Source organism: Primulina tabacum, chromosome 3 (assembly GCF_025594145.1).
Source record: "Primulina tabacum isolate GXHZ01 chromosome 3, ASM2559414v2, whole genome shotgun sequence".
NCBI lineage: Eukaryota > Viridiplantae > Streptophyta > Magnoliopsida > Lamiales > Gesneriaceae > Primulina > Primulina tabacum.
This window is the reverse complement of record NC_134552.1, coordinates 20,441,983-20,460,083: the sequence shown is the minus strand read 5'-3', so window position 1 is coordinate 20,460,083 and position 18,101 is coordinate 20,441,983. Positions and strand designations below refer to the sequence as shown.

Genomic DNA, 18,101 nt, shown 5'->3' with positions numbered 1-18,101 from the left:
TAGCTAATGTCACAGTCATAATCCTTCACAAGCTCCAACCAACGCCTCTGATGCATGTTCAGCTCCTTCTACGTAAAGAAATACTTGAGGCTCTTGTGGTCGGTAAAGATCTGGACACTTCTCTCCATCTAAATAATGCCTCCAAATCTTCAAGGCAAAAACTACGGTGGCCAACTCTAGATCATGGGTAGGGTAATTCTTCTCATGAGTTTTCAGCTGTCGAGAACCATATGCTATCACCTTCCCATGCTGCATAAACACTGCACCTAAACCGAGCTTCGAAGCATCGGTATACAGAACAAACTCACCGGGCCCTGACGGCATGGCCAAAACTGGTGCTGAGATAAGAGCTTGCTTCAAAGTATCGAAGCTCTTCTGACATTCATCGCTCCACACAAATTTCACATTCTTCTTGGTCAATGATGTGAGTGGAATGACAATAGAGGAAAATCCCTTAATGAACTTTCGATAATATCCTGCTAGCCCAAGAAAACTTCGGATCTCTGATGCATTTTGCGGCACAACCCAATCTCTGACTGCTGCAACCTTCGCTGGGTCTACCTCAATACCGCTGCTAGAAACAATATGGCCTAAGAATGCCACCTTCTCTAACCATAATTCACACTTACTGAACTTTGCAAATAACTTATGCTTCTGCAAGGTCTGCAACACTGTGGTCAGATGCCTGCTGTGATCCTCTTGATTCTTGGATTAGACGAGAATGTCGTCTATGAATACTATCACAAACTGGTCAAGATACGGCTGAAATACGTGATTCATGAGATCCATGAAGATCGCTGGCGCATTCGTCAGACCGAACGACATCACAAGGAACTCATAGTGGCCATAACGAGTCCTAAAAGCAGTCTTATATACATCGGCATCTTTCACCCTCAACAGGTGATAACCGGAACGCAGATCTATCTTGGAGAATATCGAAGCTCCCTGCAACTGGTCAAACAAATCCTCAATCCTTGGAAGTGGGTATTTGTTCTTCACTATAAACATGTTCAACTCCCGGTAGTCAATGCAAAGCCTCATAGAGCCATCCTTCTTCTTCACAAATAAGACTGGCGCGCCCCAAGGTGAAAAACTCGGGCGAATGAACTCCTTATCCAGAAGTTCCTGAATCTGCTTCTAAAGTTCTGACATCTCTGTCGGTGCTAGTCGGTATGGTGCTTTGGATATCGAAGCCGTACCTGGCATAAGCTCAATAGAAAACTCCACCTCTCTCTCGGGTGGAATACCAGAGACATCCTCAGGAAAAACGTCTAAGAAGTCTCTAAAAATCGGAACATCTGCGGCTTACTGACTGGGTGCCTCGGGGACAGATATAAAAGTTGCTAAAAATGCCCGACACCCTCTATGCATGAGCTTCCTAGCCTGGACATAAGGAATAATGTGCGGTAAGGGAAAGTACCTGTCTGGCTCAAATAAGAACTGTGTCATCCCAGGCGGTCGGACTAGAACAGATCTCCGCTGGAAGTCGATCAAAACTATGTTCCGTAATAGCCAGTCCATCCCCAGTATGATGTCAAACTGTCATACTCCGGCATCGGCAACACGATCAAATCCGCATAAACGAGGTTGCCATGGAGCTCAAGATCTATGTCTCGGATCACATTGGTAGCTGCCATCTCATCACCAGAAGGCAATACTACTGAATAGGCTACATCTAGCCCAACGGTCTTGACCTTGAGGAAATTAGCAAAGACCTCCGAAATAAATGAGTGAGTGGCCCCTGAATCTATCAAGGCTTTCGTAACGGAACCAGATATAAAAATTCTTTCTGAAAGGTTGGAACATCGAGCTGAACCCAATAATCACAAGAACTAACCTATAGACATGCCAAGGTCAAAGTTCTTCTAACTTAAATTCCCAAAATAATACTGAGTAGAGCATGCAATCCTACTGCAATTCTATGATCAAAATCTTAACCCAAAACATTAAATCCCAAATATAAACTTAAAGCGTAAAGGTACCTGTCATAAGCATGGTCTCCGGGTTCGTCTCCGTAGCATGGAGAGCAAACACTCTGCCTTGGGTAGGCAGATTCATCTGGGGACACTGCGGTAGCAAGTGGTCTGGGCTACCACACTTGTAACACTTCCCTGAGCCATACATACACGCTCCGGCATGGCGGCGTGTGCACGTAGGGCAGATTGGATGCTCAAAAGTCTTCGGGGCTGGGCGTCCCCGCTGCTGCTGCTGCTGCTGGCCTCTGTTTCTGTGTGGGCCGTGGAAAGGCCTCTTATTCTGATACCGCTGCTGAGGAGGAGGAGGGCGGTGTGGTACTGGAATCGGTCGCTTCCCCTGGCGATCCCTCTCAATGTCACGCTGGTCCTGCTCTGCAGCTAGAGCTCTGGAGACGGCAACATCATAAGTAGTAGGGCCAGCCACCCTAACATCACGGCGCAAGATCGGCCGTAGTCCGTCCATAAAGTGTCTCAACTTTGCTCCAGCATCATTCGCAATTAGGGGCATGAAATGGCATCCCCTCTCAAACTTACGGATGAACTCCGTAACAGTCAGATCTCCCTGCCTCACTGTAAGGACTGTGTATCGTATTATCGTAAATCTTATATGATTATCGATAATTCAGGAATTTGATATGTGATTATACATTTGATGTATATTATGACAATAAAATTGAGAAAATGAATATTGAATATGAAATTGAAGTTGTAAGAGCTCGAGTGGAGAGGCCAGACGCCAATTTAGTACAAACATAAATATTTTGTACAGAATGTGTGGCGCTCGGGCGGTCATTTAGGTAGAAAATGTTAGTGTTCGGGCAGAACACTCCGCGCCCGAGCGGTAACTTTTGACCGTCCGAGCGCGGCATAAACAATTCTCGGGGACAGAATGTCTCGCGCTCGGGCGCGAGAATTATACCGCCTGAGCGCCGAAACGGTGGAGATAAGAATAAGCTTTTTCTTCTTCTTTCTTCATTTCTATTTTCGAGGATTCGAGAGAAGATACGAGATTTCGAAATTCCTTCGTCCGAATTGACTTCGAAACGCTGTCTAAACGCGAAACAAATTATATATTTGTGATCGTCGCGTCGAGGGCTTCTGACTGAGGTAATTTTCTTCTAGTTCCAACAGCTCGAAATATCAAAGTGCTGGAATAGCATGTATTTGAAGTTGAATTTCCTATATGTAGTAGAATAACCGACAAGAAACTTATATTCGAAGTCAGAATTGAATTATAATATGATTTTGATTTGATATGAATTTTTTTAAGTTTCAAATGATATTTGAAACTAATATTAATGATTTTGGAGTATGTTATTGATTGGAATGAGTATGTTAGTGATGTAGATAAAGTGTAATATCAATATCTTCAAGCTACATCAACTGGAATGAAGAATTGAGGTATGTTGCGACCGGGTAACATACGACAGGTATCTGTATTATATGATATATGTCGGATTGATTTGATTGATTGGAATGAAAATACATGTCTATATGCCTTATTTGTTGATTGATGTGGCATACATGACATTGAGATTGATATATCGATGTATAAAATAAATATTTTGTTAACACACATCGTTTGATGCATACATCGATACATGACATGCACGTTGAGCTATGATCCTTGTATACCCTGATATGATTTGATTGGATTCTGGGGTTTGTGAACACAATGCTATGTTTGGTATTACATGACCCTTAAAGCATAGACATTTGTGGCCCCGATGATTGGATATGAAATTTGGGATTTGATGGCGCTTTGTCGACGCTATCATACGAGTATCCCTTATTGAGGCCGGTGTGCCAGCTCGAGCATTGATTTGATAGCGATTCGTTTGATTCTGACATGTGCTCAGTGGATGGGCATATTACCTGATACCTCCACGACATACATGCATTGCATACCATATATCATTATTTAGATACTTGTGGTATATATGATGGTTGTTCCATACGGAGCTTTGCTCACCCCCAAGGGGGGCTGTTGTTGTCTTTGTGTGTGGACAATGGCAGGTACTCCAGGATATCAGGAGACCGGAGAGGGTGCTTCTGGAGGGAGTCACAGTTTGAGTTGGGGTTTATATTTTGTTCCCAGTATATATGTATCTATCTACCGGGGCATGTCCCGAGGATATGAGTTGTTTGTATGTGATTGGCTTTGATTACGTGTGGGCGTGTTTTATGATTTGAGATTAAATACTATTTTCAGTATTCAAATTATAAAAGAGATAATTTTGGGCTCATTGTAAAGAAATTTTAAACTCGTTTTCCGCTGTAATTAGTTAACCCTAATCAAAGTGCATTGTAATAACGATTAGGAGCTAAGGGCCCCACACTCAGGGTCATGAACACCCTGGTCAACGTGGAACGCACCTCATCAGTAAAATATTTGGAGTAAAATACCTCCGTGAAGCGTGTCCAGCTCAGCGTAGCCAAGTTCAGGGCTACTGACGCTCCTTCCCACCATAAGCGGGCATCTCCTCCGAACAGATGTGTAGCACAACGAACTCGGTCTGCATCTCCAAGCTCCATGAACTCGAAGATAACCTCAAGAGACTTGATCCAGCCCTCGGCAATCATGAGGTCCGTCGTCCCTGAAAACTCCTTAGGACGCATCTTCATGAATCTCTCATAAGTAGCCTCGGGCCCTGTCGGCCTGGCTGCCACAGCATTGTTCCCCGCAAACTGTGCGAAGAACTGAGTCATCCCAGCTAGCATTTGGGCATTCATGTCAGGTGGAGGGGTGGAGGTACATCCCTCTCCTGCCTCTGGTCCACGCCGTCCTCCTGGCGAGGCTCATCATCTCTAGTGTGCTCAAGAATGCGTCTAGGGGGCATACTGTTCCATACATAACCCATACGTAACCAACATGCATAATTCCATAATTTATTTAAATTTAATATTGAACAATAAAAATCTGGACGTAAAATATTTCATGAAAACATGCTGTTAAATAATTCATGCTTTAAATAAAATGCCTAAATGTAGAACTTACAGACCGAAGACGTGACTTCGTGAGCTTCTCGTGGTCAGTAGTAGTATAACCCTTTACAAGAATATAGGCTCTGATACCAGCTATAAAGGCCCCAAATTCGTGTTTGAAAATTTGCGAAAAATTAAAAATTTTCGTTTTAAATAATTAAAATGCCTCATCAAATAATTAAAATGTCTCATTCATAGTTCAACTTATAGATAAAGTTTAATGTTCAAATTAGCAGCGGAAGTAAATGTTCGTTTGCAAAATAACAATTTAAAATAATCCAACAAATGTAAAATGTTTGGGCATAAAATGGTAAATGCTGAAAATGAGGTCCTCGGGTTCCACTACTGCCGACCCAAGCTAGCTCACTGGTCCCCGCCCTCGGTCCCGACCTCATCAGTACCTATATCAATCAAGTCTAGTGAGTCTAAAAACTCAGCATGCATACATCGTAAATAACAAGTATTTATAATAAAATCGCATGTAAAGTAATGACATCATGAGTCTGGCATAACGTGAAAATGTCGTGTCATGAGTAATTAAAGTACTAGCATAACTGAACTGAAAATTGCATCATGAATAATTATAAATACGTGCATAACTGAACTGAAAGTCGTAAGTGAAATGTTTGCTCCGTAGAGCCCGGTCATAAAATAGCATGTAATGATTTTCAGTTGAGATTATATTCTACGCAAGTGGCCCCCTGAACTGAACTGAACCGGTAAGTGACCACCGGGTGATGTAATAATCGTCTGATCAGACTAATGCAACAGTATACTGAGTGGAACTGAACTGAACTGAACCGGTAAGTGAACACCGGGTGAAGCAATAATCCCATGATAGTGAAGTGGCCACAAGCAATATCGCATAAATCTCAAAAATGAATATTTTATATTTTTATGCACGTAATATAATTAAATGGCATGATTAAATATCCTGATATTATTTTACCACATGGGTTGGATCGTTCCCAGGCTCGCTGCTGACTTAAATCTAACATGAAAAATATGCAAATGATTTTACTTGACCAAACTTTGTAATTGACTCCATAAACGAGACTATTACGCCCATTGGCTTAGTATTTAATCATGACTTCTTATCAACCCGAACCAACATCGAACCATCAATTAGTCATGATTAAAATACGCCAAAAATGATGAAATAATGCTCCTAAAATGATACAAGTCGAAATTTTTGTGAATGGAGGCCGAAATATTAAACGCTCTTTCGAGAGTCAATTTGGCACATCGCACCGTAATTTCTCGTACGATCTCTAAACTTAACCGAATCACAAACGGCCAAAAACATCACCTTCCTAGCTCGATGAGGTACTATCTAGTCCAAGGCCATAGGCTAAAAGCCCACCAAGAACTCAAAACACACCCCTGAACTGCAGCACAACATGCTGTCACCGAAATACAGCAGCGGCACTTTGGTTTCCTTGCGTTGTTTGCGAGGCTAATGGCCATTGGGTCTTGAACCACCAACCAGAACCTCTTACCAACATCCTAAGGAATGGTTTGAACCATGGCTAAAGACCCTAGGCCAGCCACAATTAGAACCACGCCAGAATCAATCGAAACTCCCACCCGAGAAGCACCCTTGCGTGCGTGGGGAATATTAATTCGTTTGCTGTCCCGTGTCATTCCAGTGGCCATTTGATTGACCATGGCATGATCTAGACATCAAGGAGTATGGTGTGAACCGTGGCTAATGGCTAAAGAGCCAACCAAGATCCACACTAACACCATATACACGTAAACACACATGCAGGAAAAAGGGAAGGGACGAAGGGGCTGTTCTTGTGTTTTTATTTGAAAACCGATTCCATCATGGACCAAGCCTCGAAAAAGGCAACTTGGTCACGTCTTAGACATCACAAGGAGATGCTCTAACCATGGCTATAGCCCCTAGGGCAGCCAAGTCAGAAGCCTCACCCTTGATAGCAAAAACCAAAAATCAAAGTGCAATATGACGCTAGGGAGTAGTTGCTGTCATATGTGAATTTCCAGCGTGCATGGGGCTGAACGGATGGACCAATATGATCCTAACATGTCCTAGTACATGTCTAGATGCAGCCTTGGGAGCCTGGACAAGAGCCAACCGCCTGAAACCACACAAACATAGAACCCGTGAAGCATGAAAGAATCCAGAAAAAAATCTGCACATGAATTTTCGAAAAATACTTCTCATGTATTTCGGTTTTGCTTCAAAAAAAAAATCATGAGTATGATGTTTTAAAATATTAATATGGCTTGATTGAGGAGTGAAAGAAATATAGACATGCCTTGGTTTTTGTTTTGAAGAAAACAAAAAGAAGCACAACGACGCGGCGCGGAGGAGACGGAGCGCTTTACTTTCTTGCTTTCCACTCGATTTTTCACTCTAGTTTCTCTCAGTTTATTCCACGATTTTTGCACTGAATAATGCTCTGAAATTTTCTCTAAGTTTCGGTGAAAGGGAAGGGGAGAATGGTTGGGAGAAATGAGGGGAAGTTACAAGATAAATGGAAGGGAAACAATCTTTCTATCTTCTAGTTTGTTAGATAAGGAATGATGGTGATAATGAAAGATTTTGAGGGATAATTCTAGGGTGCAAGGGACCGAAATTAAGTCTAGGTTCAAGGAGAAAATTGCTTAAATAAATTATTTGTTAGTGATTTAAAAGTGGGGATAATATCTTCCTAGAAAAAAATTAAGGAAGAAAAATAAGTTGTCAACTAATTTAAATCTTTCAAAGGGAGGGGATGACCGATTTTAAGCTTGTGAAATAGGGTGGAATAATGTTTACTTAATAATTAATGGGGAAATAGAAAGGTGATGGATTTATCTCCAAGAAAAGGTTAAGGAAGGAATTAAAGATGGAGAGTTGCCAAAAGTTTTTGAATTTAAAAGAAGTAGTGGCCGATTTTATTTGATAATTGGGGAGGAAATATTGCTAAATTACTAATTATTGGGGAATTAAAATTGTGGGGATTATTCTACTATGAAGAGACAAGGAAAGATATTAAAATTGGAGAGTAGATAAATATTTTTAAATCTCCTAAGGGAGATGGCCGAAAATTGCTAATAAAAGTGGAGGAGAAATATTTCTTAATTATTGAATTTTAAATCTTTAGAGTTTTATCTACTCATTAGATATTTTAGTGAATTAAGAAATTAATTATGGAATAACATTATCTTGCATGCATGGCTAAATATTTAAATTACTCAAATAATTTCCTTAAACATTCTTTTATATTAAATTGACTTATTATTCATCTTAAATAAATTCTATGAATGTTTTCTAAATATTAAATTTCATCTCAAACTCCAGCTCCGGTTCGGCCTCACTTAATTAACTGGAAATGGTAACAATTAAAATACTGCATAAAATAATTAAATTTAAAGAAAAGAATTTTAGATACTCATGCAATAAAATCATTTTAATTTAAATATTAGAATTATGCATATCTTATACGTAGTCTAATTTTACGGGTTCTACACCTCCAGTAGATGGTCACATGTATGTTTATTATCAACTCGAAATGTGGCATTTGCAAGATTACTTGCTCAAATAATAAAATTGCAGAATCAATTTCTCGATCATACAATCAAGAAAATTATACTTGATAATGCTGGTAAATTTACTTCCCAGACTATCAATGGTTATTGTATGTCAATGGGAATCACTATTGAGCATTATGTTGCTCATGTACATACACAAAATAGATTAGTTGAATCATTGATTAAACGTCTACAACTGATTGTTAGACCAATTATTATGAAAAAAAATCTCTGTTTCTATATGGGGACATGCAACTTTACATGTTGCTGCATTAATTCGCATCAGACCAAGTGTATTTCATAAATACTCCCCATTGTAGCTTGCCTTTGGTAAAGAACCAGAAATTTCTCATCTGAGAATTTTTATATGTATGGTATATGTGCATATTGCCTCACCTCAACGAACAAAAATGGGACATCAAAGAAAAATCGGAATTTATATCGGTTATGATAGACCATCGATCATTCGATATCTTGAGCCTCTGACAGGCGATATGTTTACAGTATGTTTTGCTGATTGTCATTTTAATGAAGAAATATTCCCATTTTTATGAGGAGAAAAGAGACACATCGAAAAAGAAATTACATGGTATACATCATCATTGATGCATCTGGATCCAAAAACTAAACAATGTGAAAAAGATATACACCAAATTGTGTACTTGAAAAGAATAGCAAATCAAATACCAGATGCATTTCAGACACAAAATAGGTCACTAAATCATATATACATGCTGTAAATGCCTCTACTTGAATTAAAATTCAAAAGAAACAAATTGAAAACACTCACGATGTCACAAAACGATTGAAGCATGGAGATCAATCGGTTCCAAAGATAAAAATCCTCGAAAAAGAAAATACATAGAGAAACATGATCGCAAAATAGAGAATGATATTCTGGCAGAAATATATGATGATGAAAATGTTCTGTTAGAAACACAAACTGATGAGAATCGTGAAATCTCTATCAATTATATTAATACTCAAACCAAAAAGATATAAAAAAAATTGATGAGATATTTTCTTACAATATGGCAGTTGACATCATAAATGACAATGAACATCATAGAACTGAAATGGTAAATGCAAAAATCGACAGACTGGATAAAATGGAAAGACGACATCCTGGTTGAATTGGATTCGCTAAATAAACGTAATGTTTTTAGACCTATGGTCCTTACACCTGAAGGCGTAAAACCTGTTGGGTATAAATAGGTTTTTATTCGAAAGCGAAACAAAAAAATAAATAGTAAGATATAAAGCTCGATTTGTTGCACAAGATTTTTTTCAAATGCATGTAATTGATTATGAAAAATGGATATGTTAACAATTTAATATGTCTTTGCGTTTTCATTAAGAAAACAACATTCAGATGCGTAATTATTGCTGTATATGTTGATGATTCAAACATCATTGGAACGAATAAGGAAATTCAAGATGTTGTGTCGTACTTGAAGGAAGAATTTGAAATGAAGGACTTTGGAAAAACAAAGTATTGTCTGTGTTTGCAAATTGAACAAAAAGAATGTGGAATATTTGTTCACCAGTCAAATTATACAGAAAAGGTCCTTAAATGTTTTAACATGGATAAATCAAATCTTTTAAGTACTCCAATAGTTGTTAGATCATTAAACATAGAAAAGGATCCATTACGTTCATGTGAAGATGATAAAGTTTTTCTTGGTCCAGAAGCACCATATCTAAGTTCTATTAGTACATTTATGTATCTTGCAAATTATACAAGACCTGATATATCTTTTGCTGTAAATTTATTGACAAAATTTAGCTCATATTCAACAAAGAGACACTAAAACAAAATTAAACATATATTCCGTTATCAACGAGAAACGACAGACTTGGTACTTTTATATTCAAAAGATACCAATCAAAGTATAATTGGTTATGCTTATGCTGGGTACTTATCTGATCCACACAAGGCACGTTCCCAAACCGGATATGTATGTACTCGTGGAGACACTGCAATTTCTTGGCGTTCACAGAAAAAATACTCGTAACAACTTCATCAAATCACGCAGAGATTATTGCACTACATGAAGCAAGTCGTGAATGTGTGTGGCTAAAATCAATCACCCAACATATCCAAATCTCATGCGGATTATCATTCGACAAGAAGAATGTGACACTATATGAAGATAATATTGTATGTGTTACTCAAACGAAAGAATGATACATAAAAAGCGACAGAACTAAACATATTTCCCCTAAGTTCTTTGCATTCACCCAAGAGCTTGAGAAGAATAAAGAAATTGATATTCGTTATATTAAATAAGTGAAAACTCATCAGATCTCTTCACAAAAGACACTTCTTACGACAATATTCAGAAATCATATATATAATATTGAAATGAACGATCTACGAAATCTGTGAAGAATCGTTCGTGTTAACATGAGGGGAAGTTTACGTGACTGTACTCTTTTTTCCTTACTATGATTTTTATCTCAATAGGTGTTTCCTAGTAAGGTTTTTAACGATGTAGTATAAAAATATGTAATAATGACAATCATTGTATCATGATCATCATCACAAGAGGGAGTATTTTAAATAAGAGTTGAAATTATTGAAAGTTGAAAATAAGAGTTGTAAATATTGAAAATTAGTGTGTGATGATGTATGTAATGATGTATTTATTTATGGATTATTTCTAAATAAATTCTATAAATAGGTCTCTCAATTTGTGAAAAAAAATACAATTGAGTAAATAAAATTTTATAAAGTGTATGATCTAATATATTTTGTGAGTTTAAGATTTTTATTTTTTTCGTAAATTTTTATTTTTAACATAAATAAAAAAATAAATTAGAAAGAAGAGAAAAAGAAAAACATGAAAAAAAACGTCCCAATATTTTCATGGGACCAACACGAAGAGACGAGGAACACAAACCAACGCACAACCACCAAAACGACAAAACTTTGCCCCTCCAGACAAAACCCTCTTTGATCATTTCGCCAACATTATTATTATCCATTTCTCTCTTCTTCTTCTTCTTTTTATATATACACCAAACCAAATCTCTTTTTCTTCATCAACTCAAACGATAAATATATATATATATATCAAGAGTTTGATTTTTGATGCTGAGATTTTAATGGAAAACGGGCAGAAGAATATGAACAGCTTGAGTGGGTTCTCTCCTGTTTCTTCCACTCCCGTTTACTGGAAATCGAGGAAAAGATCCGGTAAATACTCTGTTTCCCATGATTTCGATGTTTTCCCATGTTTTTGTTTCTTGGTCTGTTCCATCTGCATGCAGACCTTATGAATCAGATCTTTCTAAAGGATTCATCAGTTTGTATATTTGGGGTGATGATGGATTAGATTTTAATTGATTCAATTAGTTTAAATCTTCAAACAAAATTCAAATCAAACGGTGGGTGGATAGATAATTGGGAAGCGTGGTTGAATGATGGTTTCGCTTTGCTGACACGTCAATTTATTGGCCAGCTTGCTTTATTTATTAATCATTTTTTTACTTTGTTTTCTTTAAAAAATTTGGGTCAATTTCTATCCAATTAATAAATGGTTGGAAACAAGTGAAAAAACAAATTAATATTTTTTTTTATAAATTTACATTTTGAAATTTTTTTTTCCTTCAGACCATTGTTTTGAAGTTATAGAATATATGCTTTTATGAGAAGAATATACTTGGAATATATACTTCATCTGAAATATCTCGAGAATATTTTTATTTATTTATTTTATATAAGTTATGGGATATTTTTTTATTTAATATAATATAGTATAGACCAATTTTTTTATTAGAATAGTTTAGAGGAAATCAGCTTGAAACTTTCAAGTGTCTTCTAAGGCATTGCTTGGTGTGCGACTTTGCGTCCAAAGTAAGCATTGGCTATGAGCTATCGTGTTGTTTTTACTTTGTTCTTCAAAAAAAATAAATATGTTTTTTCATTTGTCATACCTGTCAGCATGATTTTTTATTGTTTTTTTGCTTTTCATGGCTCGCTATGATAATTTTATTATTTGGGAAAATCATTTTTTTATATATTTACTTGTTAATTTTGAGTTTTGGTCTATAAATTATCGAAGTTTGATTTCCATACACTAAATTTTAATTTTGAGCTATTTTAGTTATGTGATATCACGTCAATTGGACAAAAATAACCCAAATTATCAATTTCAAACTATGACAAGTCAATAGATTAAAAACTCAAAATTAGACAAGTTCAAACCAATTTTTTTTTCACTCACACATTATATTTTAATCGAATATGAAATATCCTTAAATACTAATTAAAATACTAAAACATCCAACAAGATCTTATATAATAATGCATGACATAATATTTATATCAAATAATTAATTTATAAAATAAAATAAAATATATGATATTCAAAAACATATATTTAAAAATTCAGTAAAAAACACGACAAGAGGAATGGATTCGAAAATATCCAATATTTCTGAATGTCCATTTTTTAAAAACAAAAACGACTTTGAACTACTTTTGGGAAGTTGCATTATCTTTAATTTAAGCTGTTAGTGACTTAGTTCCCTCCTAAAAAAATTTAAAAATTGGCTTTATTATACTATTGCCAAATATGTGTGTGTGTGTGTGTGTGTATATATGTAGACACACATACACAAATGCTATAGCTAAAATTTCACAGTAATTGGATCTACTATTACCATGGATGTTATGATAAAAATATTTTACCAAAAAAATTAAATCTCTTTTTGTTCTTGATTCACTCTGAAAGCTTCATACTAAGTTGTTGAATTTAGCTCCTCCAGCAATGGGCGGAAAGAGCTCAGACGACAAGGCGGATGCTTTGAACGTGGATAAATCCATAGACAAACCACAAGAATCGTCTCCATTGGACAAGGAGCACGAGGAGCCGATTGATTTATCTACCCTTTCTGAGAAACGGAAGGCCTTGTTCGAACCTTTGGATCCGATGCTGAACACCAATGGCAAGCGTCCTTCGGCAGAATCATTACTCCCACCCCCGGATTTCGAATCTGCTAGTTATCCAAAAGGTTGGCTGATCGGGAAAAAACGGAAGCTTGTCAACGTGGATGTTGTCGAAAGTATGCGGAGGATTGCAGTGCAGGAAATGAACCGTAAGGTGAGAATTTTTCTCTTTGTTTGAGCAACATCAGAATTACTTAAAACAGTTAAAGGGCAAAATACCAGTTCTAAAGTCCAAAGATAGTAGTAAAGACGTAATTGCGATAATTGCCAGTTTCAACAGAAGTGAATTGGCTAAGTCTCGGATTCGAGTCTTAAGGATATTGGTAAAGATAGGTTTGGAAGAGCTGTATCCCCTTATAGATCTAACCAGACTCGACTTTGTTTTAGTATGTACTCACCACTTCTCCCGTAATATGTCTGACTCGACTGGACTGGACTTAGTGTTAGTATTTACTCAGCGTGGGTTTTAGAACTCGGGAGATTTGGACAAAAACAGCCAATAAATCAAAAGCCACGTGTTTTTGGTATATTTTATTCGGAATTGGGAGAATTACTCCCCATGTATCTACCACATTGGGTATCGAAGAAAAACGCATAGGATGCGTTATGCATTTAACTGTGTACATGTGATCTGATGTTGTATGATTCACAGGAATTAGATCAAAGACTAAGACCAAATATAGAGTGGTAGAACCGTTGGTGTATCATTACATGTATTGGGTGCGAATCAAATCAGTGGCGTGAATAAAATTGTATATTTATTTAATTATTGCAATGCAGGATCGAGAGATTGATGGACTTAACGAGCAATTAGAAGAGGATTCTCGATGCCTGGAGCACCTTCAACTTCGGCTGCTGGATGAACGGAGCAAGCGTACTGAAGTCGAAAGACAGAACGCCATGTTGCAGAACCAGATTACATTGTTAATGGACATGTTGCAGGAAAACGATGCCATGGTTCAGGACGAACCGGATGATGGGGCGTAATACTTTTTTCCCCTCTCCTTTTGATTGTTATTCTTTTTGTATGTATCGATGTTTTAGAAATCTTGAAAAAGGAAAATAGTAGTGGCAAATCCATGTCTGGTAATAGAAGAAGTCATTTTGATCTGGTCATGACGATTACATATGAATTATGTATGCTCTGTTTGGTAATTCTATGTTTTGCTTAAATTCCACGTATTTACATAGAGATGCCATAAAGAGAAATGTAACTGCTCCGTATAGTCCAACACAACATTCTCCCCATTTTGCCATATCTATTTCACTACTTCACCATTTCAAATTTCAATCACTTTTTGTACATTGAATGATTGTCTCGTGAAGTCGCACCGAAAAAGACTAGAAGCTCGTGTCATAATTAAGACATTTCATTCAAAACATTTCGAGCATTTCCATCACTTTATATAATTCATGCATGAATATCATTTTCCTTTTCAAACCAACCATGAAACACGTGTTTTACCTATTTAACATTTTCCATCATAAAATTTCATATCCTTTCAAAATAAATATTTTAACATTCATTACTTACTGCCAGGAATCCTAACATTTTTCATGTGTAAAATGACCGTTTTGTCCATGAAACGCTGTTTTTCCCATTTTACCCCTGGACTTTAAAACTTCGAGTCGAATCCATCCAAACTTACCATAACACCTTAAAACACACCCATGATCATTTCTTAGCTCGTAAACTTAAGCCCCTCGACCAGGGACGGAGTCAGGATTCATGAGTACCTGGGGCTTGGTCCATCCTGTATTAGACAGTAATAGGTTTGATTAAAATCGAACCGAATTTTATAAAATCGAATTAACTAAAATTTTTTTTCGACAAAATTTATTATGAATATCTAACAAATCAAACCGAAAAATCAATTATTTCGGTCAGTAACACAATTAACCGAAATTTTATAAATTTTTTAAATAATCATGTTTTAAATAAAAAAGTTCAATATAAAAATTAGATTAAGTAAATTTAAATTTTATTTATTATAAAAATATTTTTAAGTATAGTTCTATTGTACAATAAATTTTATTAGAAATTGTAATATTTATATCCTTATAAACTTTATTAGAAAATTTATAATATTAATTTTATTTATAAAAGTTCAATTTGATAGGTTAATCGAAGCTTTATATTAAAAACTGAAATCGAACGGAACTAACCTATATTTTAAAAAATTTAAAACGAACTTCCAAATAAAGCAAATGTAGGACCAAACGATCGTCGCTTTACCAAAAGCTATAGCTGATGGTAATGGTGCAACTCAAATATTTTGAATCGTACAACAGCTCAAACGTCATAGTTCGATCGCTCTACCTAATAGGGACAATTATTGCACCTCAACACCGAACCGAATTTTCAAATTAATTCATTTCGGTATATTATTCTGGTTGAAACTAATATTTTGTTCACTATTAGATTGTAATTTATGTTTGCTCGTTATTTGTTGATATGTACTCTTTTGGTTTAAAAATAACTTGTCAGTTTTTATTTTCTTCATTCACTGAGTTATTTAACTAGACATATTCAATATTCCTAAAAATTTACAACAAAGAATTATTTTTCAAATTTCATACTTATTCAATTTTCGGTTATTATAAATAGAAAAATCACAAAACAAGCCCAAAAATAATTGTACATCAATAATCATCAAACATTTCAACCAATTGATTATTATTCTAAAAATATGCAACAATATAGATTTTTATGGTGAAAATTTAAACTCCAAAATTCATATACATCATAAGACAATATTATTGCAACTCGAATAATCACAACTAAATATTTAACATAATTTTAGAATCGTCGAATTTTTATCTCAAAGTCACATAATTTCAGAACATACGACAATAAACCAACCAATATACAGTAATGAATTATGATTTATAAGAGTTATCTTATTTTTAGTTTTTAAAAATGAGACTAAAAAAATAAAAAAATAAAAATGATAAATTTGTCCTATTTTTAATATGAGGTTGAAAATAATTTAAAATTTTAAAATTCTACTTTTTTTAAAAAAAAATAGGTGGGGCTGGAGCCCACCCTAGCCCAAGGGTGGCTCCGCCCCTGCCCTCGACTAAATTCGTAATTCGTTTCAAAACTTGAACCGAAGTCCTTGTTTTAACCCGAATCTTAACCAAACTTTCATCATAGCTTATTAACACCTAACCAACCCTTTTCAACCCAAATCAAGCCGTCTAGAACCCTCGGAAACGCCTAGCAAGCTTCTGAATTTTTCTGCACATTCGAACCAAACCCTAGCCCAACAAATCCCAAGCTCATTCGATCCTAGCCCTAACCAACGAGACTAGACCCTAACCAACCATCCTAAGACCATAACCGAACCCTAGGGACGCTGCTGGACCAGCCCTAGCGTGCCATGCACGAGGACATGCATGGTGCGATCCAAAACACCCGCGCAAGGCTAGATTGAGCCCTAGCCATGCGCCTACCCTTCTTTGACCCTCCAGCTGTGCGTGGACTGTTGGATCAATTATTTATATGGGCTTATATGTGAATAATTATGTGTTGTGGGTTGTTTATTAAGTTAAGCCCAAAATAAAGTGATCAATTAATGGTTCGGGTTATTGGGCTTTAATGTATCTAATGGGTTGTGGGCCTTTAATGTGTAGAGATATAAGTGTAATTTCTGTTTTTATGATGGGCTAAAACAGAAATATCAGAAGATATTGGTAAACATTATCTATAAATATGGGTCATGGTCCCCCGATCTCGCGTTATCACTTTCACTATTCTCTCCCCCATTAAGAAAATAGTTCTGAAGAGAAACTAAAGGATTCTCTCAAAGAAAGAGCGCGTAGATCTGGAAGATCAAGACACGTTCTAAAGAATTCAGGATTATGGCTTCATGTACGCTTCCGCTTAAGATTTCAGTCAAATTCTTGATGATTTATCATGATGGATTCTGCGGTTTATGGGTTTTCCCCAACAAGTGGTATCAGAGCCATTCATGTTTGAATCATTGAGATTTGTTTAAAGTTTATGAATACTATTTGGATCCAGATCTGAAAAATAAAATTTTGTTTAAAATTTTTTTGATATGGCTTCAGATCTGGAAAATATATTGATATGTTTTCAGATCTGAAAATATTTTGATACGGTTTCAGATCTGAAAATTATTTTGGTTTAGATCTGAAATTTTTTTTTTGATAAGGTTTCAGATCTGGAAAATATTTTGGTTGAAAACCAAATCTTTTAAAATTTCAGTTTTGGTAAAAAGATTTGGTTGTAAAATTTTAAAGATTTGGTATAAGATTTCGATTTTCCTTCCGGTTTTTGTTCAACAAAATATTTTAGAGGAAAATCGAAAATTCGAATTAAATTTTTTTTTTTTAAAAAAAAAGGTACGGGTTCGGGTCGGGTCGTACGGACCGGGTCGACCCGACCCGTACGGATCCGGGTCGGGTCGTACGGAACCGAGTCGACCCGACCCGTACGGAATTTCCGAAAATTTAAAAAAAAAAATTTCGGTTCAGGTTTATTCGATTGAGGTTAAATATTCATTAATTCAAATAATGACAAGGTTATATGTATTTTTAAAATTGATTAATTGAAATAAAATGTCGCCAAAGTGACCTCTTTTATGGAAATTAATTTTATTTTGAAATACAAAAGGATT

The 18,101-nt window shown here is 36.0% G+C and overlaps 1 protein-coding gene across 3 annotated transcripts; it reads left to right on the top strand.

Annotated features, from left to right (window-relative positions):
• The first annotated feature begins 11,418 nt into the window (after positions 1 to 11,418).
• Positions 11,419 to 14,634, top strand: LOC142540982 (protein HEADING DATE REPRESSOR 1-like). Of its 3 annotated transcripts, none has more exons than XM_075647500.1 (3): positions 11,419 to 11,703; positions 13,269 to 13,612; positions 14,239 to 14,634. In XM_075647500.1, the coding sequence occupies exons 1-3, from the start codon at positions 11,613 to 11,615 to the stop codon at positions 14,443 to 14,445; spliced, it is 642 nt and encodes a 213-aa protein (XP_075503615.1). In that variant the 5' UTR covers positions 11,419 to 11,612; the 3' UTR covers positions 14,446 to 14,634. The 3 variants fall into 3 exon arrangements, with proteins under 3 accessions (XP_075503615.1, XP_075503616.1, XP_075503617.1); XM_075647501.1 differs by having other exon boundaries at positions 11,425 to 11,703; positions 13,278 to 13,612; XM_075647502.1 differs by lacking the exon at positions 11,419 to 11,703 and adding an exon at positions 12,276 to 12,363 and having other exon boundaries at positions 13,278 to 13,612.
• Positions 14,635 to 18,101: the final 3,467 nt, after the last annotated feature.

Bases quoted from the DNA above. Each gene is read 5' to 3' on its own strand.
- LOC142540982 (XM_075647500.1), top strand. From the start codon at position 11,613: ATGGAAAACGGGCAGAAGAATATGAACAGCTTGAGTGGGTTCTCTCCT. The intron at 11,704-13,268 runs GTAAATACTCTG...TGTTGAATTTAG, and splicing joins GAAATCGAGGAAAAGATCCG to CTCCTCCAGCAATGGGCGGA. The intron at 13,613-14,238 runs GTGAGAATTTTT...ATTGCAATGCAG, and splicing joins TGCAGGAAATGAACCGTAAG to GATCGAGAGATTGATGGACT.